This window comes from Eulemur rufifrons, chromosome 8 (assembly GCF_041146395.1).
Source record: "Eulemur rufifrons isolate Redbay chromosome 8, OSU_ERuf_1, whole genome shotgun sequence".
Classification (NCBI taxonomy): domain Eukaryota; kingdom Metazoa; phylum Chordata; class Mammalia; order Primates; family Lemuridae; genus Eulemur; species Eulemur rufifrons.
The window spans coordinates 67,565,814-67,592,575 of record NC_090990.1 but is presented as its reverse complement, the minus strand read 5'-3'; the positions used below and the strand labels follow the sequence as shown (position 1 = coordinate 67,592,575).

At 33.7% G+C, this 26,762-nt stretch overlaps 1 protein-coding gene across 2 annotated transcripts in view; it reads left to right on the top strand.

Moving 5' to 3' along the window:
* COL24A1 (collagen type XXIV alpha 1 chain) overlaps nucleotides 1-26,762 on the top strand; it is a 331,682-nt gene that overhangs the window by 118,498 nt on the left and 186,422 nt on the right. For both annotated transcript variants that reach the window (XM_069478155.1, XM_069478156.1), the window contains exons 20-22: nucleotides 16,163-16,216; nucleotides 22,784-22,837; nucleotides 24,611-24,655. In XM_069478155.1, the coding sequence (XP_069334256.1) occupies nucleotides 16,163-16,216; nucleotides 22,784-22,837; nucleotides 24,611-24,655 (153 nt within the window). The remainder of the gene's footprint in view (nucleotides 1-16,162; nucleotides 16,217-22,783; nucleotides 22,838-24,610; nucleotides 24,656-26,762) is intronic.

Here is a 26,762-nt window from a genome sequence, read left to right as displayed (position 1 = left end):
CTGAATTCCTTTTCTGTGTTGTCTTGAAGTTCATTGAGCTTCTTCGGGACAACTATTTTGAATCCTTTGTGTGAAAAATCACCTATCTCCATCTCTCCAGGATTGGCCACTGGTACCTTATTTAGTTTATTTGGTGGGGTCAAGTATTCCTGGATGTTCTTGATGCTTATGTATGTTCATCAATGTCTGGGCATTGAAGAGTTAGGTATTTGTTTTAATCTTCACAGTCTGGACTTGTTTGAAGCTGTCCTTCTTGAGAAAGCTCTCCAGGTATTCAAATAAAATTGAGTGTTGTGATCTAAGTCTTTGGTCACTGCTGCCGTATCAGCACTGGAAGTGCCCCAAGCCCAGTAATGTGATTCTTTCATACTCCTGGTGATACCACCTTGGTGCACTTGGATAAGATATGGGAGAATTTCCTGGATTGCCAAAGTCTCTCTCTGTCTTTCCTCACTCTCTGTGCTGGGCCATAGGATTTGGGAGAGGGGTGTCATGGGCACTCCCTGTGGCCACCAGTGCCAGGTCACACTTGAAGCCAGCCCAGTCTCACCCAAAGTTCGTGGTGACTGTTGCTTTACTACCTCTGATGTTTATTCAAAGTCCAAAGGCTCTTTAGTCAGTAGGTGGTGAATCCTCCCAGAACTGGGTCTTTCCTTTCAGGACAGCATGTTTCCTTCTGGCCCAGAGTAGATCCAGAAATGCCTCCAGGAACTAAGGCCTGAACGCAGGGGCTTTAGGCGTCTGCTTGGTACTTTATGTTACTATGGCTGAGCTGGTACCCAAGTTGCAAAACAAAATCCTCAGAGCTCTTCCCTTTCCTTTCCCCAAGTGGAGGAAGAATCTCCCTGAGCCACACTGCCTATAGTTGGGAGAGGGGTAACACAGGCACTACCTATGCCACTGTTGGTTTCTCAGTGGCTCATATGCACCCCAAGTCCACTGGCTCCAAGCCAACACAGCTGCTAGAATTGCCCAAGGACTGCAGCCTTTCTGACACCACTGCCTTCTGAATTTAGTCCAGGCCCCAGGCTGCTTTTTGCCAGCCAGTGATGGGGCTAGTGGAAACCCGGGTTTCAGGGCGGAAGATTTCCCTCGGGCCTGGCTGTTCTAACTGCTCCTTCTATGGGAACCAGCAGAATTCTGTCCTGTGCTGTGTTCCCCTGTGCTATGATGCCCTTGAGGTTCAATGTTAAGTCTCATAATCACTTCACTCCACCTCCCCAGGGCACACAGATTTTCTCTCCACTCAGCATGCTGGTGCCCCACTGTTGATGGTTGGGGGAGGGGTGGCGTAGGCAATGCAAGATTGTCTTTTCTGCCCTCTTCTGCCCTCCTTCCTTGGTATAATGTTAAAACTTAGTAATCTGATAGCTCACTTGATTTTTGGTTCTTCTGAAGGTGCTTGCTTGCATAGGTAGTTGTTGAATTTTGTGTTTGTGCAGAGGGATGATTGCTGGAGGTTTCTATTTGGCCATCTTGCTCCACCCCCTCCCACTGTAGTTAATATCTTCTAATTGAGAATTGAGTAGTTAATCTGAGTACCTGCAGAAAATTACTTAAATTCTCTGGGCCTTTTCTCATCTGTTAAGTAAAAATATTAATAGTACCAAACTTATAAATTTGTTGTATTATACATATAAATATATGTAAACACTTAAGTGTCTTGTTAATAGGAACCACTCAATAGTTTTAGCTGCCACTGCCACTATTATTGAAGGCAGAAGAAACTGTCTAGACTCAAGGCAGAAAAAGCCTGGCTAGTGCAAGATCAGAAAGAATGCCAATGTAAGTGGAATGAGCAGCATGAATGAAGAGGAACATGGTACACAGTCAAGTTGGAAAAGTAGACAGGAATATATGATGTAGGCCCTGGTAAAGGATAATGAGAAGCTTGGATTTGGTTCTAAGAGTAACAGGAAGCCATCAGAGGCTTTAAGGAGGGCAGTGGCATGATCTGATCTGATTTATGCTTTTCAAAGGTTACTCTGGCTACTGTGTGGACATGAGGTAGTGGGGAGAAAGAGTGCTCAATGCAAGATGATTTAAGGAGATTATTTTAGTTATCTAGGCACACCTTGATGGTATCTAGCATTAGGGTTGTAGGAGTAGAGAAACAGCTTGTTTAAGTGAATAATAACTTTATTTTTTGAGAATAAAACCATGCCAACTGTAGAATAGTGATTTTTCAACCTTGACTGGGCATCACTATCACCTTTAGAACTTTCCTAAGAAAATACATCTGCCCAGGGCCAATCCCATAAGTGTTGAATTGGAATCACTTGGAGGTGCTCCATGGGTGTTTAACAGCAATGAAAAAGAACCACATTTTATCTTTCTTTTCTTTATTACAGCATAACCTTTATCCTACAGAATGACAATGTTTTCAAACCAGTTAGATATAAGACTACAAAAAAAGTCAGAATATTCCCCTGCTCTCTGCCTGGAAATATTGTCTGATTCAGTCATTTAGCAATCTGGGAAAATTATAACTACCATTTACTACAGCACAGCATGGCCCAGAGAGAGCATTCTATGAATATTTTTAAAATAAATAATAAAGCCACTAAGAAGCATTGTTATGGAATTTTTCCAGTTGACATTTAATTTGCATAGGAGCTGGAGCAGAGAAGGAAGAGAGCTGGATTGCCTTTGGAGTACAGGGTGAATATGATCCCAAAGCAGAAGTTTTATATTAACAGTACCAAGAGCATATGGAGAAGCCTGAGATAAGATTGGGAGAAGGGCAAGCAACTTAGAACTTAGTCCAACAGAGAAAAAAAAAAGTTAATCTGAGTTAGCCCAGTGAACTATTTATAAATTTTGCTAACAATTTATAGTCATAAATTATTTTTAAACTATATTTGTTAATAATTATTGTGTTTCCACTGAGGAATTAAGTTAAATTATACAAGGCTATAATCAGGGGCTAAGCCTTCTTCAGTAGTTCCCACTGTTACCACTTTGGGGTAGTATAATCAATGGTTAGGCTGAATTTATTCATATATAACTGCAAGGTGCAGAAAAATAATCCATACTTTTTTTTTCTTTGAAACCATGTAAGGAAATTCATATTAAAAGAGCACTTACATTACGCAAACACTATTTTTAAATGTATATTTTAAAATAATTTCAGACTTCCAGAAAAATTGTATAAATCGTTCTAAAAGGCAAAGCTATATAGGAAAAAGTTGTACCTTTAACCCTGTCACCATCCTCCTATTCTATTTTAGTATTCTCACCTACCCTCTGAGGTATCTAACCTCATTAGTCTATGGTTTATACTATATGTGTTGTGTGTATATATGTTTTGCTTGTTTAATGAGCATATATATGTGTATTTTCCTATTTATACTTTTTTCTAACATAAAGGTTACATACTATAGATACTCTTCTGCACTTTGCTTTTTTTACTTAAAAATATATCCTTGAAAGCATAGCATATCAGTTCATAGAGCTCTTCTTCATTCAATTTTGTAGCTTCATATAATACTCCTTTTGGTCGATGTATCATAATTTATTCAATCATTTTCCTATATGTGAGAATTTAGGTTGTTTCCAGTATTTTGCAATTATAAACACTGCTGCAGTGAATAAACTTGTGCTTATGTATTTTCATATGGCTAGAGGTATATCTTCAAGGTGAATTGCTAGAATTGGGATTGCTCGGTCAAAAGAAAAATGTATATTTAATTTTGTTAGATATTGCCAAATTTTTCTCCAAAAGATTGTAACAATTTGTATTCCTAGCAACATTTCTTTAATTATGACATTTCTCTAATTATGAGACTGAATATCTTTTCATGTTTAAGAGCTGTTATATTATCTGTTTTGTGAAATACCTGTTTATATGTCTTTTGCCCATTTTCTTATTGGGTTTTTGGTCTTTTTACTGTAAATATTTAAGAATTATTTGTGTACTAGAGAAATTAGCCCTTTACCTTTGATAAATATTCCAAGTATTGTGTCCCAATTTGTTACTGTAGTCACTACAGTAACATGCTGTATAGATTTGTAACCTAGGAGCAATAGGTTATGTCATATTGCCTAGGTGTGTAGTAGACTATACCACCTAGGTTAGTATAAGTACATTCTTACTATTTGCACAATGATGAAATTGCTTAATGTCATATTTCTCAGAAAGTATTTGTATCATTAAGCAATGCATGTCAGTACTAAATTTCTATAGTTCCGGAATCTATGTCTGGACTTTGTTTTCTAGTCCACTTGAATGGTTGTCTGTTCATGTACAAGTACCGTATTGTTTTAATGATAGATGCTTTATGGTGTGTTTTAATGTCTAGAAGGGCTGTGTAAGTCCTCTTAGCTTTTCTTTTTCAGTGTTAACCTGGCTATACTTGCATTCTTGTTTTTCCTTATAAATTTTAGCATTTATCTAGCTTCATTAAAAAATAATGTTAATATTTTTATTAGCTTCAACTTATAAATTAAGGAATCACTGACATCTTTATGAAGTTGAGATAATCTCTCCAAGAACAGTAGATGTCTTTCATTTGTACAGATCTGGTTTTGTGTTTTTTAGGAATGTTTTAAAGTTTTCCTCATCCAGGTTTTGTACATTTTTTGTTAAATTTGCTCCTAAGTATTTTATATTTTTGTTGCTATTGTAAATGGGGTTTTATCTATTATTATATTCTCTTAACAGATTTTTGTTTATGTGTATAAAGACTTTTGATTTCTTAATTTTAATTTTATATCCTGTTACCTTAATGGTTTCTTTCCTTGTAGTTTTGCCATTGATTATATAGAGTTTTCTGGGCATGTTATCATGTAATTTTCAAATAGAGATCATTTTAGTTCTTCTTTACCACTTCATATCCCTCTAATTCCATTCTCATAGCTAATGGCACTGTAACACCTCTAGTACAATGTTGAAGAGATAGAAGTAGTGAGTATCCTTGCCTTGTTCCTGACCTTGGTGGAAATATTATAGTGATTACTCAGGAAGTAGATGCTGGCAGTAAGATTAAAACATGCGTATTTTATTATATTAAAGAAATATCCATCAATTCCTATTTTCTTGAGTGTTTTTAAATAAAATGGTTATTATATTTTGCCAAATATATATTTTGTTAAATATGTTATATTTTCAGCATCTATGAAGGTAATTTTATATTTTTTCTTTTTATATCTGTTTATGTGGTATATTAATGGATTTTTTTTTATTGTCTTAACCTTGCATCATTGAAACAAATTCTACTTGATTGTGGTGGTCCCAGGATCCCCCACCTGAGTGGTACATTTGTTACAATGGATGAACCTCTATTGACACATCATAATCATCCAAAGTCCATAGTTTACTTTAGGGTTCACTCTTGGTATTGTACATTCTACAGGCTCAGACAAATGTATAATGACATGTATCCACCATTATAGTATCATACAGAATATTTTCACTGTCCTAAAAATCCTCCATGCTCTGCCTAGTCATCCTGCCTCCTCCTTTCCCCCAACATCACATGGCAACTACTGATATTTTTACTGTCACCATAGTTTTGCCTTTTCCAGATTATCATGTATTTGGAATCATAAAGTATATAGTCTTTTCAGATTGGTTTCTTTTGCTTATTAATATGTACTTAATGTTCCTCTCTGTCTTTTCATGGCTTGATAGCTCATTTTTTAAAATCACTGAATACTCCGTTGTCTGGATCTATCACAATTTATCCATTCACCTACTGAAGGACATCTAGTTGCTCCCAAGTTTTGGCAATTATCAAGCTTCTATAAATATTCACGTGCAGATTTTTGTGTGGACAAAATTTTCAACTCCTTTGGGTAGATAGATACCAAGGGGTGTGATTGCTGAATCATATGGTAAAAGTGTGTTTAGTTTTGTAAGGAACTGCCAAATGGTCTTCCACAGCGGCTGTACCATTTTGTATTCCCACTAGCAATGTGTAAGAGTTTCTGTTGCTTCACATCCTTACCAGCAGTTGGTGTTATCAGTGTTCTGGATTTTGTCCATTCTAGTGGGTATGTATGCAGTGGTACCTCATTGATGTCTTAGTTTGCATTTGCCTGATAACATAAAATGTGGTTCATATACTTGTTTGCCATCTGTACATCTTCTTTGTTGAGGTATCTGTTAAGGTCTTTGGCCTATTTTTTAATCAGGTTGTTTGTTTTCTTATTGTTGAGTTTTAAGAGTTCTTTTGGATAACAGTCCTTTATCTCATGTGTCTTTTTCAAATATTTTCTTCCAGTCTGTGGCTTGCCCTTTCATTCTCTTGAAATTGTCTTTTGCAGAACAGAGGTTTTAAATCCACCTTATCAATGGTAATCATGACTTCATGATAATCTATCATGAAGGAACTGATATATATATATATATATATATATATATATATATATATAAAATATGATGCTGGCTGCCCCTAGATTGTGAAGGATGGATTAAGACCAATGGTTTATATCGTGGGCCCACTACTGTACCTTCTTCAATGTAATAAGAGTCTCCAGTTCAGAGGCCTGGAGGTTCACAGACCTGTGAAGTTTCATGCTTATGGATCAGGAGTTCTGTAAGTCTATAGATAATGGTACTAGTAGAACCATTAAAGGCAAGAAAGGAAAACTTTTACCCAAAATAGGTATCTGTCTCTCTGAGGATGAACTGCTGATACTTCCAAGTTAAAAGAGGCCCACGGTAATAAATTTGCCATTAAGTTGCTGGTTGATCTCCTTGAGGAATGGTACCATAACAGGGACTTTATTGATCTTTATTGCTGACAAGTTGGACTTTCAGAGGTAGCAGAAGCTAGATCAACCTTGGTAAGTGATAGTCCATGATATTAGACCCATACATAACTTCTGTCTCTGCTACCATGCCTATTCCATTTATGTGCTATTCATGCCTGTCTGAGGTGGGCAACAATGAAGGCTAGCTAACGTCAACTAGTCACTACTCAGTTTTTTAGTAGCTCTTTCATGGTATATGCTTCCTAGTTGGCATTAATGTGTTATACAAAAGCCTTCACACTTTGTGCCTAATCCCACGTTTATTCATGTGATTCTATCTCAGATCTGTCTTCTTCTATTTCTTTTCCCCCAAGGCCATTGACCAGATGACATGTCATTGACTGCTGCCCAGGAATCTTATATCCTCACTTCATGTCACTTCTCTTTGCACACAAAGATGATATTTGGTACACTTCTCAAAGATCTACTCATTAGAATGATTTTTTTCCTTTCCACTGTTATTTGGGGTACCCAAGAATGTGCCTGTTATGCAGTTGCTCTTCCTTTTAAACTGGCACCTGCTACCAAGCTGACCCAACCATAAACCAAGCTCGGGCTTTTCCTCCACCTCCAGCTAGTCATATGGGACCTGATTGAAATCAGTGCAGTCCTCAGAGGCAATTGTGAAATAGTCAAAGAATTTCTTTTCTGGGGTTCCTGGTCTCTCCTTTATATATTATTTCCCTCTTGGGCATGAGTTTTTGTCCATCTCAGTCAGTGTGCTCTTTTTCTTTCTGTAGTTTACCCTTCCCATCACAGCCTGCTTCTACGGAAAGACATGGTAAATATATTTCACTCTAGGCAGGAAATGCTTAACAGCTAATTGCTGTCCTCTTTCAAGGATAGTTACATTTCAACTCTGAACAGAAATCTGAAAGTAATGCGATAAGTCTTTAATTGAAGATTTTGGGATGTCATTTAGTGATCAGGGAAAAAATTGTGGATGACTGGAAACTTTGATACCCCTCAAATTAATCATACCATGCAAATGGTCATCTACTCAACCAACAAGGCAGAATAGGACTGGCCAACATTTCTTGCTAGTGACTTCTATTCAGGAAGCTCATATCTTCATAAGAGTTGGTGAAAGCAAAGTACTCTGAAGTTATGAGTTGTAAATGCAAAGTATTTGCTATAAGCATTGAAGAGAATTTTTGTCATTGAAGACCATCTGAGAAAATGTCACTTCAAACCACTTCATATTTTTTCTCCTCTTAATATTTTATTTATTCTAGGCAAATTATTAAATTGCTGTGACTATGAAATAAATATATCTGTACATTTAGCTTTTCATAGAATTAGAAGTATTTAAGAATTTCAAAGTATTAGAGGTGTCCCAAGATAAAAGATTACTTGCTTTAAGATTTAGTTTTTTCCATACTGGTTCTTTTTCTGCTTTTAATAAAAACATATGGAAAATGCTATGCAGGAATCTTTTCTATTTCTTTAAGCATAGTAGTATCAGTTTTGAGCCGCAATCGCATGTGTCCTCCCAGTTCTGGCAGCAGACCACCTTCTAATATGGCAGCAGGAGAGTTAGAATGTTGATTCAGGTGTTAACCCCTCTGGGCTAAAGAGATTGCCAAATATTTGAATTTTGGATGATGCTTTGGTAAATGGGGTCAATTATTTGTCACAAAAATGAGTCAAGACCACTAAAAAGTCATGCTAAAAGAGTATATGTGATTAACTCAGTTATAAATTATTTATTGATTTCCTACTGTGTGCAAAGCTGTGCCTAGTAAACACTGTAAGATACATAAAAAACTAAAATGTTATCGATAATTTGGGGAAATTTACGCTCTAGTTGGGAAAAACAAGATAAATACATAAACTGTTAGATAATGGTGAAGGCATAATATGAGAATTAAGTAAGTAGTTATTATAGTTCAGTGTAGCAGAGAGAGATTAACATGAGATGGAAAGAATCTTTAAGATGAAGAGTCTCCAGAATATACATTCAATCAAGCTAGGGAATTTTTTTTTTCTCTAGTGTAAGATCAATGCCAAGAACAGTGCCTGATACACAATAACTATGTGTTGGACAAGCGAACTGATATTCTTTAATTAAGACATTTATAAGAATTCTAAATGAATATATAGATACTGAGTACCAAAATTATACTTATCCAGGTATATGTATCAATTAATGGTTATGCTGTTACCTCCAAAACAATTCAAAATCTGAGCTTCACTGATTTTTATCTGGAGACAAGTTCGATGCATAAATTTTATGTTCTCTCTAAAGATCTTTAAATCATTACTGTTCCCTACTAAGAAGGAATGATTAATCTAAAACACTCAGTACCAATTACCTTTTTCTGTTACAATCTTATTGAGGTATAATTAACATAAACAAACTACACGTATTTAAGTTGTACAATTTGGTAATTTTTAACATGTATACATCATGAAACCAACACCAAAATCAAGATACTAAATATGTTCATCAACCCCCAAAATTTCCTTGTTTGCCTTTGTAATCATTCTTTTCTGTCTTTCTTTCCCCCGCCCTCCCCAGGCTACCATAAGGGATCTGTTTTTTGTCACTGTGGATTATCCAAACGTAAATTCAAATAATGGTCAGAATAGTTATTTTAAAATTATTAGTTTCCTATAGTTTTGTGTGGATTTCAGAGGAATAATTAAGTTGAGTTCCCAATTAACTCTGTAGGTTGCTTTAAAAGTAATTTCAAAGATACTGTGATAACTAGTTAAACAAAGTCTTATTTGAAACAGAGAATGTATGTTGTGCCCTAAGGAATTTTACTGTCTCTGTTGTTTTGTGGACTTTATCTGCTGAGTTTTTAGGATACTGCTGGGTTTTTAGGAGTTCAGCTATGCTATATTTTCTGCTCAAGTACATAGACAAAAATGGAAAATATATAAATGTAATAATTACAAAATTTTTCAACGATGTCGTAATAAACCCTGTTTTTGATGGATTTTTATATCTAAAACAGCAAAGGAGAATAAAAGAGAGCCAGATACCTAGATGTATCTTTATTTTGCATTTTCCAAAAGCTCATATTGTCTGTTTGTGGTTTTCCTCAGAAGACAGAAGAATTCCTTCATTTGTAGTTTACATGCTGCTCTGTGCTAAAGTTTAGTTTCGATAGTATACTGGGAAAGTGAATTTATTACTTTTGTCTCTTAAAATATTTTTGGATGGACTATTCTCATTCAGAAAAGGTCATTTTAATCTTTATTACTCTCCTACTTGGATTCACCATATTACTGGCATGACATGTCCTTCCACAAGTACTAGAGGATAAAATCTTATGACTGTATTATGGATCCCTGTCTCAAACCAAATTATTCCCTTATAGAACCTCGCTCCCTCTGGATGCTTTCTTTCTCGTTTGAATATGTAAGATTTTAATCCTATCTATAGAAGCTATGCTAGTTTTTTTGGTTTTTTTTTTTTGTTTTTTGTTTTTTGTTTTTTGTTTTTTGTTTTTTTTTTTGCCAAAGGATAACTTTTGAAACTACATAGTTAGAATGTAATTATTCAAATAGAATTCATTTTTAATTTGGTCATCAAATCAGGCCATCAAATGTTTATTGAATGTAGTATATATCCAATATGACTCCAAGCTTTGCATAACTTTGCCCTCTAGGAATTCATGATTCACATGTTGCCTTTATTAATTTTATCTTTTTTAATGACTGTTTTTCCAAGGGCCATATTCATCTCTGCTTTGTTCAGACTTATAAACTACTCTGAAAATAAGTATAGGCCAAACTATATGATGTTCTTGGGCATTTAAAGCACAATGGGTATAAAAATCAATGAGAATTAGAAATTTTTCATAAGAGTTAAGTGGCCTAAGTGTCACTCTTGTAGGTAACAACAGAATATTTTAAAGCTACCTTACAAAATATCAGAAAATTTGAATTTTCCAAAATATATACTTTTTTTTGAAGCTATTATTATAATTTAACATGTTACCTCTAAAACAAGCCAAAATCTGATTTCCACTGATTTTATCGGGGGAGTAGTTCAATGAATAAATTCTATTTTCTTTCTTAAGGTCTTTCAATCTGTACAAACTGTTGCCTACATCAAAGCAAATGATTATCTAAAATACTCAATACCAGTTTCCTTTTTTTACAGCTTTATTGAGGTATAATTGACACATAATAAGCTGCATATATTTAAATTGTACAATTTGATAAGTTTTTACATATGTATAACCTGTGAAACCATCACCAAGATCAAGATAGTGAACATATCTGTCAAATTCAGTAATTTCTTTGCTTACCTTTTGTAACATCTTCTTTTTGTCCCTCAGGCCCACTCCCTTTCCAGGCTACCTCTGATCTGCTTTTCTGTGACTACGGATTAATTTGACTTTTCCAAAGTTTTTTGTATCGATGGACTCATATAGTGTGTGCTCTTTTTCTATCTGGCTTCTTTCATTTAGCATGAGACTGAAATTCATCGAGGCTGCTACATCCAGGTTATTCCATTTTATGAATATACCGTAGTTAGTTTATCCATTGGATTTACTTATTTGTTGATTGTTTATCCATTTACCATTTTCTAACTGAAAAGGCTGTATATTTAAATAGAAAACAAAGACTTTATCACTTCTATTGGAGAACCACTAAAGTGCTCAATGTATGCTTTAGGACATCATATATTTATTCTGTTTGGACACTCTAGCTTCCAAACTTCTGGCTACTGCCAAATAAGAATGACAATATTTTACTTTTATGTTTCCCAGGAAACTAATGGGGTCTGTAGTGTTTTGGTTCCCAGGTTTTGTTTTAAAAAATGCATGTGAATTTGTCTCCAGCCTCTAGTGAATGGAGAATAATAAAACTTAATGTTTTACTGGAGAAAATGCTGAGTCACTCTTCTCAGTGCAGCAAACAGATGTGAAGGGTCTGAAAAAAGAAGACACATTTTCACTTATTATTTTTAAAGTTACTTCATTTTTATGCTTCTTGGTAAAAATTGGCAGTCACTCTTTCTATTAAGAAGGCACCAGAAGTTAGGGTCCTGTCCCTTTCCTTACTCTAAGGTATTATATTTTCGTTTGTGATGTGATAACTAAGCAAAGGGCATTGTGGGAGAAAACATTTTGACTCATCATTGTTTTCTGAGTTATTTTAAATTAAAAAAAAACAATTACAGCATCTTTATCAGATTTTACTTTTCTTCCTGGATAGTTTCATGCCAACGTGATTTTTAAAAATGAATAGACTCTAATGATGTACTTTTATCTTTCAATCTGTAATCTCTCTGAAATTTTGATACTTATCAAAGATGCTCATGTCCGGTTGTTTGATTTACATTTTAAGCACTAAATTTGAGCATTAAAAAAAAAAAAGATTTCCTTTATAGATGTATATTATTGTTAAAGTTCAGTTGATCCAGTTAACTCTGGTTTTTATGTTTTAAAATTTATTATTTCAAAGGCAAGATCTCTACTGGGTAGTAACTCAAGTATGAATTTCCAAAATAATGAAAAGGGTCTTTGGCCAAGTTTCTATGCTATCCTGTGTGAGAAGGATATAGAGACTTTTTTTTTCTTTTAATAACTGTGCTAATGTGTTTCTGAGCTTTTCAATAGAGTTTTAATTTTAAAATATTCAACTTGTATGAGTATGAGATCAGATTTGTTGACATCTTTTGTCTCCTATTCTCCTTGGCTTTGGCATTTTTTATGTCTTTTTAATATTTCTTTACTTATATTTTAATGAAGTTTTAAGAAGCAGCAAAAATATACACATATGTCCAATATTCAATGTTTACCCAAAAGTCATCATAGCAATTTTTTATCACTGTTCATTTGAAAATAAAACATAGACACAGAAAACTATATAAAACAAGTGTATATCACAGACCATTCCAAGACAAACACTCTTGTAACTACCACACAGTCTAAGAATAAAACTGCCAGTTACCTGCAGAAACCCTATGTGTCCCAACCTAACCATAAACCCCTTCCTCCTCCCAAACGTGAACAGTTTCTCATTGTTTTTCTTTTATAGTGTATCATTCAAGTGTGCATCTTTAAAAACGATGGCTTAGGCTGTTTATTTTATTTGCTATGTCTTTCCATCTACAAGTTCTTTCTCCATTCCCTGTTTCCTCCTTACAATTTAATTGTTGAAACTCCCCAGTCACTTGACCTATAGAGTTTCCCAGTCTGAATTTTACTGATTATAGTATCATAGTGTAATTCCACATATTTCTTTGTGCTATATATTCCCTGCAAATTGGTAGTTACATACAGAAGCCTGACCATATTTAGGTTGGTTGGTTGGTTTTTGACAAGACTTGGTTGTTTCAACAAGAAGCATACAATGTCTGGTTATCTCTATTTTTTGAGGTGTTAGTAACGGTAGATGTTCAATGCCTAGATTCATAAGGTTGTTCGTGGGGTTGCAAAATTGAGATTGTCTTACTCTGTTCTTTCTTTTTTTAAATCCACATTGTCACCTTTTAATTTCTATTTCATTTATTGTCTGGAATACATTGCCTCATCTACTATTTGCTTACTGGTGGTACAGAACATATAGGAAAGGCAGAATAAATGCTTGATTCTTAACTTTTGTTTACCATATTTCAAGATGAGTTGCTTTCTTTGATCCTCTGAATGTGAATAATTTTGTTGTGTCATCATGAACTTATGAATTTAAACATCTTTGATATGTTCCAATCCTTTGCAATTCTTATCCTTATTGAAGTTCATATTGCCCCATATCTGTCCAGTGGGACCCTCTTTAAGCACCTACTGAATTCTTTTAACATGACTCTAGTTTTGATAGCTTTGATAACTTGTTTTCTGATATGATAGGGTGTTCCAGGCTCATCTGGAAGATGGACAGGAATTATTAATTTATCCATATGGAATCTCTGAACTAGTGCTCTGCACTGGTTGTAAATCAGGGACTAAAAATAGCCGCCAAACATGTCTTTTCTTTCAAAAAAAAAAAAAAACCCAGACAAGTCAATCATTCAACAACAACAAAAATCATTTTTCAGCATTTACTGTGTATCAGTTGTTGTACTAGTTGCTGGGAATGTGGTGGTGAATAATACATAAAACTACACTCAAGGAGTTTACAATCCAATGAGGAAAACAAAACAAGCCAATACTCTGTTAAATGACCCTGTAGGACCCAAGGGTGATGTGACATTATTTAGAAGTGACCAAACTCAAGATATGGATGTCAAAGAAAGATTTGAAAGTTAAGTACTATTCAGTCTTCTATTTAAAACATAAGTGTTCTAGGTGAAGAAAATTAAAGGAAAGTTATTCAAGATGGAGGAACCAGAATATGCAAAAGGCCAGAAGTAAAAGAGAATGTATAGCTTCAAAATATTAAAAATGTTCAGTGAATGGAATGTTGGGTGGAAGGGAGTAGAAAAGAGAGATAATTAGAGCCAAAATTGCAAAAATCCCTGTAAACCATGTGTTAACGAATTTAGATTTTATTCTAAGACCAGTGACAAAATAGCATGATCAGATTTTCATAGAATAATCAGTCTAGCTACACAGTGAAAAATGCATTGTATAGGGGATGGGAACATGAACAAAAGCAAGAAGAGTAGTTTGGAGGCTAGGGATAGGGACTTGCCCTAGGGTAGTGGAGGCAGGCATAGAGAAAAGTGGCTCAAATTGACAGGGAATTAGGAGGTGGAATGGACGGGTTTAGTAAATGATGAGAAGGTGGTAGTGGTGGTGGTGGTCGTGGTGAGGGAAAAAGAAATATTCAAAGGTACAGATTTTTGGCTTGGAAACTGGTGGATTGAAGTAATATTCACTCAAATAGCAAACACAGGATGTGGGAGGGGCATAACGGGGAAGATAATGAGTTCAATTTTGAACAGCTAGCTAGTATTATAACAGGAACTAGAACAGCGTGTCTTGATTCAAGTCTACGAGGATTCCCCACCATGCACATACTAAACATACTAACAAAGGATGTGTTCTAGAGAAAGGGTATGAAATTATCAGGAAAAGAATCTATTATTTAAAAAATGGTCATATATGCAAATATTAACATAGGTGAAATGATACCCTTCAATTAGTAAAGCAGTCAACAAGTCTATATTAAACTTATCTGTACTAAACTGTTCCAGAACATTCCAGAAATCTGATAGATCCTGTGATCAGTCTTTCTGTTACTACTACTTTTTCTTTTGTCAGAAATGTCTCCAAGTTATATTTTTCTTCACAGGATCCAGGTTTTTAAATCCAAGTCAAGGCATTTCTGTCCTAATCCAGACTGGATGAGATGGTATCACTTTCTTATTTTTCTTTCTGGAGCAAGTATCCCAGAATCAACTTTGCTGTTCCATATTATTTATTGGAATTTTTATTTCTGTCATATTTATCCCCCTACTAAAATACTTTTTCTTGCTGACATTCATATTTTAATTGCAACCTTCTTTACTTTTAAAGATGCTTCTTTCTTTTTTTCTCTTTTGTCTGTGTCAATGGAAAACATTGAAACAGCTTTATCTGTGACAATTTCAATACAAGAGAAACACGACAGTTATTAACTGATTATCATTATCAAAATTCATCTTGATGGATCACATTCTAATCCATTATTTTAGCAAGAATTTTAATGTAATCATTTTAGAGAAATATTCTGGGCCTTTTCTCAGTACAAATTTTATTCAGCACTGTGGTCAATTTCTATATCTTGAGCCAACTGTTTTAGACTGCTAGTATAGTTTCCAAAAAGGTAAAATCATGATTATCATGAAAATATACAGTAAACATGGGTTACAGATTTTATTTAACTTACTGTTGATAATTAATGATGGAACCAGTAAGATATTGAGTTCAAAGAGCATTTGAGGAACTAAGTATTTATAGACAATTAAATATGGGAATATTAGGGTAATATAGCTGAGTGAGATACAAAGCTGATTAATCGTGTATATTAAGCCTTAACCCTTTGGATTATTTTTTTTATCAGACAGAAGTTGATTTGCATCTCTACCTAACAAAAATCTACAAGTTGACATGTATTTAGTAAACAATGAATCTAACAAAGTACGTTCACCTAATCTTTCGTGGCCCTGTGTCTCATATGACATTGAAAGAACATGTCCCACACCTTTTTGACTTCTATCAAGTTATGGATAATTTCTGAATAAGAATTCCACTCTCTTACACTGGACTAGAGGACTTTCTTTGGATCTGAGGATTGTTTGTGAATAACTGAAGAAGTAAATTCTGTTTTAGTACATCTTATAAGTTTTTTATTCCAATGTTAAACAACTGTCTAATGTAACTAATCTTTAATATTGAATTTTTGTGGAGTATAAATTGTTTTAAATGGGCATGAAAGAAAGGTAAAGGGAATTTTTATATGTTTAAGAGATCTGAAATAATTTTCTATGGAGTAAACTCTACATTTTTATATTCCGTAGGGTTTTCCAGGAGATATTGGGATTCCTGGACAAAACGGCCCTGAAGGACCAAAGGTAAAAAAAAAAAAAAAAGAGAGAGAGACTAAAGAATTATAGATATCTTGAATTTTCTAATCTTGAATCTCAGTGAATGAAAAAAAAACATTTTAGAAATATCAGAACATTTAAGAATATTGTTGTGTTGTCTCAGGTACATTTAACAAACATTTTTCAAGGTTCAGTTAATTGAAAATTATTTTCATCATTTGGTATGGACTTAGATTAGAGTAACATTTGCAAAGCATATAAATTCCTCAAAAAGGATTTCTTGGAAGAAATAGGGAAAAAAAAACCCAGCTCTAAGAAGCCATAGCATATAAATGGCTGAGATTTTTAATAGCTGAGAATAAATAAATGGATAAGAATTGTCTGACCACTAAAACCCTGTAAGGCTTATAAAATATCCATTGATTAAATTAAAAGAAAGCCTATGGTGTCCTGGAACCTTTACAGAGCACAAAATACCTGAGAAGCCTAAGCATTTTTAACTTTCTTTACTATTTTAAATGTATACTAGGAATTATCCATAGCAAAATTTTAAATACCAAGCTTTGTTATGCAGGCTGATGTGGAATAGGCATTGTAAACAAATAAAGCCCTGGAATAATTACATGCAAGGATGAAATAGCCTGAAGTTTGGAAATTTGGCAAGTTATGAAGTGTAGCTGCTGTGGAAGGTATCAATGTGAGTAAAGAGAGAGGAAGTGAAAAGAGATGAAGCTGGGAAGGATTTTAGTAATAACTATAAGCATGTTAGTGTACTATAGTGTAAAGTAATATAGTAGTTTAGTAAATATTTTACAGATATTATCTCATTTAATTTTCACAGCAGCATTATGAGGTAGTTATCATCCCCGTTTTACAGATGATAAAGTTATTCACCCAAAGTCATATAACTATTAAGTCGTATAGCCAGGATTCTAACCCAGATATGATTTCAAAGTTTGAGCTTTTAACCACTTAGTTTGGGGATTAAATTGTGCAGAATATTCAGTACCATGCTGAAGAGTTTCTACTTTATCCTGTGGGCATCATGACGTAATCAAAGATATTTAAATACTAAAGTATATTAGATGGTTTATATTTTTATTTTTTTTATATTATTTATTTCAGCTTATTATGGGGCTACAGAAGTTCAGGTTATATATATTGCCCACGTCCCGCCCATCCCCCCAAGTCAGAGCTTCAAGCGTGTCCATTCCCCAGACAGTGCGCATCGCACTCATCATGTAGGTATACACCCATCCCCTCCCCCCACCCTCCACCTCAGTCCGATACCCAATTGGTGTTATTCCCAAATATACACTTAGGTGATGATCAGGGAAACAGAAGATACTCTTATGTCAGTATGGAGGATAGTTTAAAAAGGAAAGAAATTGCAGGTAGGGAGATGAACTAGAAAAAAACTAGGCAATAAATAATGAAGATCTAAAATAGGACATTGATTCATTCAGCAGATATTGGCTACCTCTTATGTGATAGCCATTGTATGAGACTCTAAGGCTACACAGATCCCTACTTTGAAGAAAAAAAGTCTTGATTCCTACTTTCAAGAAACTTACAATCTGGAGAACAATGTGCAGGAAAACCTTTATAATAATCAAAATGAATAATATGTAATACTGTGAGAGTACAGGGTTGGGGAGAAGGTAGCACTTGAGCTGATGAATTGAGTAGGAATTTGTGAATCAGATAAGTGGGATGTATAGCATTCAGGAAAAGGAAACTTGTGATGAGATGGAGAATATTTATCCTTAAAGTTATTCGTTGCTTATCTGAATTTCAGATTTAGCTGAGTGTCGTATATTTTATCTGGCAACTCTATCTGCCACCTACAAACTTGTCCCAATATACAGTGGTCTTTCCCTCTTCCTTTCTGTTTCCATAGGAGTATTCCTCTGCCTCTTCAAGTTACGCATGTGTTTTGTATCACATCCTCTCCTGACTCCTGAACAACCTCATGCCATCAATTATCACCTTTATCCTAATCTCTCCTTTGCTCAAATTTCCCCTCTTTGCCCTTAAAAATCAGTCTGTTCCCCAATGTTGTAATTTAGACCCTCTTTACTTTTCACCAGGATTAGTGGAATAGTTGTCTGGTTGTTCTTCCTGCCTCCAGTCTGGCATTTCTTCAAATCTACCTTCAAGCTGCTGATGGAATAATCTTCGTAAAGTGTAGATCTAATCATCTAACTCTTGTGCTTTAATCCTCCAGTGATCTCCACAGCTTCCAGGTTAAGGCTTGTACTTCTTTACTTTTTATACAAGGTTCTTTATGACCTAACCCTCTCTCTATAACTCTGTATACAGTCGTACCTAACATCTCTCTTCCAAAAGCATCCCTTCAGCCAGCCTATTTAGAATACCAAACCATGCCATACTTATTCAAATCTCACAGCTTCTTACAAGCTGTTCTTTTGTCTGGATCTCTCTCTACCTTCCTGTACCTTTCTTTATCTAGCTAACACCTATACATCACATAGCACGTTGTTCAGGAAGCTTTCTCTCTTCCTCCTTAATCTAAGTGAGATATTCTTCCTCTGTATCCCTGAAAAAAATCTGTAAGACACTTATCTTCATATATTATAACTGCTGATGTGTTTATCTGTCTTTCTATTAGACTTAACCTTTTTGAGAGAATAGAATAATTGGTTTTATACATATCACAATAACCAGAACCATATGCGTAAGTATGTATAAATAACTCAATAAATATGGGTTGAATGGATAATTGAATAACTGTAGATAAAAATTATTTTGGAAATAGAAACAATACAACTTGATAACTGATTAATAAAGGTGGTAGAAGAAAAAGAAGTCAAAGGTAAAATAGACTCTGGCTTGGGTTACCAATGTCAGTGAACTTAAATAGGGAACTCAGGAAGAGGAGCAGGTTTGGAAGATGGGAAGAGAAGAAATTTGATTCTTGACATATTTAGTTTAAGGTGACTGTTTGACATCTAGGTAGAAATAATTGATAGGCTGAAGTAAACCAAGCTGAAAAGTAGAAATAGTAGCATAGAGGGAAATTGAGAGAGAGAGAGAGTATAGAGAGTGGAGTTGAGGATTTCTCCTATTTTAGCTCGTAGTTAGGAGTTTGAACTTGATACAGATATAAACATTTATTTATTCATTCATTCATTCAATAATTCATTTATTCAACCTTTATTGAGTTTATTCTTTGTGTTAGGCCAAGTACTAAATGTGGCATTATAAAGATTTCTAAACTATAGTTCAGATAACCTCATCTCCCAGATGAGGTTACAATTTAGTGAGAGACAAAAATTTAGAAAATCATCACAAAGCATAAGGAGTTCTATATAAAAGATTTGGTGAAGTACAATGAGAGACCTACATAATTGAGCAACAGATTGTCTTGAGAAATACGTACTTCAAGTAAAAGTGATAATTGAACTTAATGTTTTTAAGTATGCATATCATATGAGGTGAAGAACGAGATAGCTTTCAAAATTCCTTTCAGCTTGGAGATTTTGTTTATCTTGCAATTTTTATCAAGCAAAATATCAGAAATGAAGAAAGCCAACTGACTTCTTTAATATTATTTGAGTAGTGATCTTTAGAACTTCCTTCTCACTACTTTTAGTCTTAAAGTTAAAATGTTAAAAGTGGGGCAAGACTGGAGAGCTAGACATTTTAATGTACACTAATGGTTGAATTTCCAGTGGATAATAATTAGTTTGTGATTTACTTTATCTAAATTTTTTCAATAAACATTAGTTTATAGAATCATCAGTACCAACAATGTAAGAGTAATTGATTTTATACACATCACTGAATTTTAAAAGAATATTTTAGAAGGGATAATTTTATCAAAAGAACTACAAAATAAGCATATAATTTTGTGTTTTGTAGGTTGAGAAGGATCTGTTAATGTCTTTCTTCTTTATCTTTCTCATTTGCCTTGAAATTGTTTCTAGAAACAGAGGGGCAAAAACGGAGCCCAACATACTGACCTTGTTAACACGATATGTTTCTTCAGCTGTGTATACTGTATCATAGAAGCATCTTAAAACTTCCTTTATTTTTATATACATGTCTTGTTTGGAAAGAAGGGATAATGTAAATTATTAAAGCTCTGTTGAGGCTGTGCAATGTGGTCATCAAGAAAATCATGTGCACTGTCTTTGAAATACATGGTTACCCTCTTTGCAGACACACTGGGTCTTTCCAGAGCAATTTGGCACAGCTCTAAAGAAGCCTTTTATTTTCTGTTCATTTTCTGCCAGTTCACTAAAACCCTCAAAGTAGGATTGGAAACTTTTGTTAATTATGGTTCTATTAATTATTATGGAGTTGTATGTGCATGTGTATTTGTATGAAGATACAAAACACTTCAGTAAGCCTTCTTGAGAGCTACCCAATTTGGCAGTCTGCTTTTGGGAATCCAGTAACATTAGCAAAACCACATCCTTTGCTGTTTATTGCAGAAAGTAAGAATACCCAATAAATATTCTCTGTCCTCCAGTGAACAGAGAGATAATTTATTTGTTGCTATAAAGGCTTATGTTTTTACTATGGCTATGGAATTAGGAATGTTAAAACATGCTTTTATTGTCTCTTGTGTAACAGCCCTGATAAGGTTTTAGAGAAAGCTTACTATATGTTGCATAATATGTGGAAATAGTTCTTGCATTGAATTATTACAATATGTCATGTATTTATCTGTATAGAGGTGAGGTAACTTGGAAAGAGGAAGATGCATAACTTTAAACAGTTCTGTAAGATCACCTCAACCCAGCCCTGAAGATTTACATTCTATGTGTTGTATCAAGATTTTATACACAGATTTCTTATATTAATATAAACCATTTTGTTCTCCAGGTAGCATTTAGTTAGTTGAGAAATATTTATTGAGTTTATACAATGGGAAGTGTACTGTGACTTGAAATCAAAATTAAAACTTGATCTTCTGTCTACTAGGAACTTGTAATCCTCTGAAACTTGAGCATATGTAAAAAGTTAAAATGCATATAAATGAGTATTAAGGAGTTCAGAGCAGAGAATAATCTGTGTGGCCATTTTTCTGGGAGACTTAATAGAGAAATTGGGATTTAAGTTGAATAGGTTGGATTTGGCCAAGTGGAGCCAAGGGATGAGACATTCCATGCAACAGGTACAAAATGAACACCGGGATGGAGGAGAAAAGTAAACCTACCTGACTGAAAAAAAAAAAAAGCAGGAAGCAGATTGTGACAGCTCTTAAGTATAAAGTAGAAGAGTTTGAATACTAACAAGCCCATGGGAGATTTTTTTTTAACTGTGGTAAAAAAATGCATAACTCAAAATCTACCCCCTTAAATTTTTTAGTGTACAGTATTGTAATACTTAAAATGTATACACATTGTTATACAACAGATCTCTAGAACTTTTCCATCTTGCATGCCTGAAATTCTGTACCCATAAAACAGCGACTCCTCCTTGCCCATTCCCCCCAGTCCTTAGCAACCACCCACCATTCCACTTTCTGCTTCTGTAAGTTTGACTGCTTTAGACACCTCAATAGGTGGAATCATGCATTATTTGTTCTGTGACTAGCTTATTTCACTTAGCATGATGTCTTCAGGGTTCACTCATCTTGTAGCAAGATTTTCTTTTTTATGGCTCAATAATATACCACATTTTCTTTATTCACTTGTCTGTCAATGGACATTTAGGTTGTTTATATCTGTTGGCTATTGTGAGTAAAGCTGCAATGAACATAGGAGTAAAAATATCTCTTTGAGATCTTGTTTTCAATTTCTTTGGATAAATACCTAGAAATCCTTTTGCCATTTTTTTAATTGGCTTCTTGGTTGTTTTTTTTTGCTATTGAGTTATAGGAGTTCCTTATTGTTTTGAATATTACCTCACATTGGATACAATGTTGCCATGTTAAATACATGTTGTAGGGTATTTTCTGAATTAGGAAGTTTTTTAAATAGTTACTTTGAACAGGTTTTCATCCAAAGAGCAATTAATTTTTAACAACTTGTATTTTGTTTAACAAAATATTTTTTATAGACTTGAAATTCCTGGCCCAATTCATACTGTCATTTTCTTCTGCAAATTGCCCTTCTCTTTTTACCATCTTGTCTTGAAAATAACATTTTGTTCTTCAACTAATGAGTAATGAAGAACTAATGAATTATTCAACTAGCAAGTAATGAGTTCCAGACTCTGCTGGTTTCTTCACAGATATTAAAACACTATTTATCCCCTTTGTCTGTTTTCAGACTTTGTGGACACGCTATTATATATTTATTATACTATTACCAGCTTAACAATTGGACCCATTACTTTAAATTTAGAAATGCTTTTTCTGAAAAGTTGTTTGGAGGTTGAAGAATAGCATACCAAGCAGATTATTTAATATACTGTTTAAAAATGATTTTATCCTGTTTCCCAATGTTTTGGATGCCCTGTGGTTTTCTACTCATCTATGTTCCTACCCCTATTTTGATAACTTTTTAGTGGGAAATGAATGATACCAATTAGTATTGCCCTTTTCTAGATTAATTCTGATTGATCAAAATGTCAATTGATCTAGAATTTTTATTGTGTGTTCTTATATTGCTTTTATAGGGACTCCTGGGAAGTAGAGGGCCTCCTGGACCTGCAGGTCTCAAAGGAACTCAGGTATGGAGGAAATGAATATCCAGTCAGCTAGGTTTTTAGTTCAAATTTTACCTTTTTATTTATTATGGGACTTTAATTTTGGCTTAAAGCAATGATTGTATTAGTGTGGACAATTTTTGCTATTGAGAATTTTGAGTTGCCATTTTATATTGGCAGTTATAGGATATTTAGAATCATTTTACAGTGTTCTGAATTCATTAAGTGATTTATGTCAATGATCTCCAATGGAATGTCTGAAGAATATGAACCCAGAATCTCACTCATATGTACTAGAACTTATATTTACTATTTGTGACTATTTTATATTTGTAACCCAATAAATTATATTTTAATATAGTTATGAATTAAGGAACATGTTTATCAAATGAATAAGATACACTATATGATTCTAGCAAGGTCTATATATGTTGTTCAGATGTGGTAACATCAACTATTTATGTAAAGGTAAATCAGTATATTAGGTAAATATGTCTGTAAATGGAGTGAAAACATTTATTACGTTTTTATTCTCTTAGAAAATAATAGATAAAAGTTCATTTTCGTGTCTCACCGTATAGTTTTTGATCCTAATAAGAATATACCAGATTTTTATATTTTGTAACATTATAGCTGATTTGACCCTAAGAATACTGGACCTATAAATTAGTCAAAGATAAGCTCTAGACATTAGCTCCCATTAGATGGGATCTGATATATCTTTGTATTTCTAGAGCTTAAGAGAGAACTGAGACTCAAAAACATAGTTATTGAATGAAGGAAGTATCAAAATGTGCCTACAGCAAACATATTCTATATAAGTAAATTTTTAATTTACCAATGTATATTTATTTTCTTTTGTTAGGAACTTAGTCCAGTTCCTCACTGTGTCAGAGAGATACTAAACCCAAAAAATTAAAGATTATCTGTAACTAATGGTCTCAGTGATTCATCATCCTGGTTTGTGATACCCTAATTACTTTCACTCTTCTCTACTCATAATATTCTATATATACCTTGCATCATCTATCAATGTGGCACAAATATACAATGGAATTCAATTCAGTCATAAAAAGAATGAAATCTTATCATTTGCAACAACACAGATGGAACTCGATGGTATTATGTTAAGTGAAATAAGCCAGGTGTAGGACAAATTTAACATGTTATCACTCACATGTGGGAGCCAAAAAGTTTAAAAATTGAAATCATGGAGACAGAGAACAGATTGATTGTTACCAGAGGCTGGGAAGGATAGTAGCATGGTCGGGGGGATAAAGTGGGGGTGGTTAGGGTACACAAATACAGTTGGATAGAATGAATAAGGTGAATAAGATCTAGTATTTGGTAGCACAACAGGGTGAATATAGTTAACAATAATTTGTCGTATATTTTAAAAACCAAAAAAGTGGAATTGGAATGTTCCCAACACAAAGAAATGATAAATTCTTGAGGTGATAGATACCTCAATTACCCTGATTTGATCATTATACAATGTATACCTGTATCAAAAATCACATGTACCCCATAATTATATAGAATTATTATGTGCCCATAATAATTAAAAATAAAACAAATAACCCAATAGTATTAATATATGTCCCTCTTAAGGTAGATGTGCGGTTGTCATGCAAAAAAGTGTCACGGGGTGACACAGTTCTAAAATATAAGAAAATCGTAGCATTATTGTCACCACATCTCAGAATGAGCTTCACACTTCAGAATAAATAGAGAAAATAAGGGTTTACATTTTTAAATGCTTGTTTTAGGCCATGATATGTTCTCATTTTTTTTAAGGGAGAAGAAGGACCAATTGGACCCTTTGGAGAACTGGGGCCAAGAGTAAGTATGATATAAATAATTTTTCCCACATGCTTCTCTTGAAATCAGCTGTTGTGTATTTTTAATAGCATAAAATTTTAAATTATAGCAAAAGACAAAAATTAAAACAAGCTATAGCTATAAAACCTACTAAAATAAAATAGGCTAGTAACTGGAATTCTCGGGGATATTTTGAATGATATCATGCCTATCACATATTTACTTGTTTTTTTCAGTGGTCTTTCAGTCCTAGTAATTTGTGCAAATTATTTATAAATTTCTGAAAATGTAATAGGAAGCTAAATACTTTAGCCATTTTATTAATATTCTGAGAATTTCTGTTTTCTAAGTGTGTTAGTAAAATTATGGAAAGCTAATAATATGAATTTTCTGCCAATTTCATCAGGTAATACCATGTGGTTATATATGAATTGTTTTCAGATTCTGAAATGAATTCTTAAAGCATTTTTGGTATCATGACCAGTTTACATTATCATGAAATAATTAAGGTATATGTGTTACATTTACTTTAAGAGGCATTAGATTCACATGAAATATATCTCATTCTCTTTTCTTGAGAACATAATACATAAAGTGCTGGTTCTTAGAACATTTTCACATTTAAAGTGACAATAATTATTTCTTTTGCATCTTTACCCCACTAGTACATATATTGCGACTATCCAATTGAAAGAAAAAGAATTTTTATTTTATTTTTTTCAAGGAGAGTTACATAACAGAAAAAAATATTTGAGCCCAGTGAAATTGATTTTATTTAAAACCAATTTATTTCCCCTGGAAAATAGGGGAACCATACTCACCTCTTGTCTACTCAGTTTTTATATTTATCATTTATTTATTATTATTCTTTCTACGGTTGGTTGAAAATCAATTTGGGGCCTGGAATTGCTATAAGTATATCATATGAATCATCTCTAATCTTGAAACAACTGTAAAAGATATTGCCCCCATTTTTTAGATATAAAAATAAGATTTCAGTATAACAAAAAAAATTCTCAAAATCAATCTAGTATGATAGAATTTAAATAGGAACAGAAGTTATAACTCCGCTACTAATGCTCTGAATTACTTGATTTCAAAGAAATTATAAATGTGCTGATGCCAGATTCCGATGAGATTCTTTCCATAATGTAGATATGATGTATAACTATTTCTTAATATACTGTAGTGCCTGAATTTTATGCTATTAAACATGAAATGAATATTCTCACAAAGGCTCTTTCCAAACAGTGTAAATAAAAATGGATTACTGAAATTATTTTGTAAATATAGACAGATGCAATCATTTGGACTCTTAACTAGATTTCTTGTCCTATCTCACCAAATTAGAGAAAAATTGATATTTAACAAAAATAGGATGATTTTCAGTTCTTTGCTCTGTTTTGTGCTTGGCAGAAAATCATTAGATAATTTCATCAAGGCAGAAGCAAAAATTAGAAGAACTTTTTGGCTAGAAGTCCTAAATACAGTTTTAAGTTGCTAAAGATTTGTATGTGGTCAAAACAGAATGAGATCCAGAGAGTTGTTTTGTTTCACTGTATTTTAAGAAGGGAAAGTATGAGAGTATTTAACAGACAACAATAGTAAAATCCAAATATAGAATGCCTGGTAGATACTATTAATTAGTGTTCTATGTAGCAGTCTTTCCTCACCCCTTTTTTCCTCATAGATTTGAGTTTGTCACCCATATTAGTTGAGGCACAGGGATCTCCCTAGTCAAATATTTTATAATAAGATAGCAGTTGACTGATATTAGAAGCTATATACTATGGGTTAATACAGCCAATATCCAGGATATTGACTTTCTCTCCTCCAGTGATCTTTTCCACTCCTCAACCACCATCTTCTTTCTTTCTAATATATTTTCTCTTAGAGTCCAATCTAAGCAGCCCCAATAGGAATTTCAATCCATTAGTCCTGTTGCTTTTCCGTTCTTCCTTATCTCCCTCTAGACTCCAAATCCCTCCTCATCCTGTTTAAGACATTATAATTATCCCTTTGATTACATTCTGAATTCTCTCTTCATACTCATTTATTCTTTTACTTTTCTAAATTATTTCATACTTTTTCTCTCTTCAAACTCCATTGACTTTTCTCTCATCCTCTT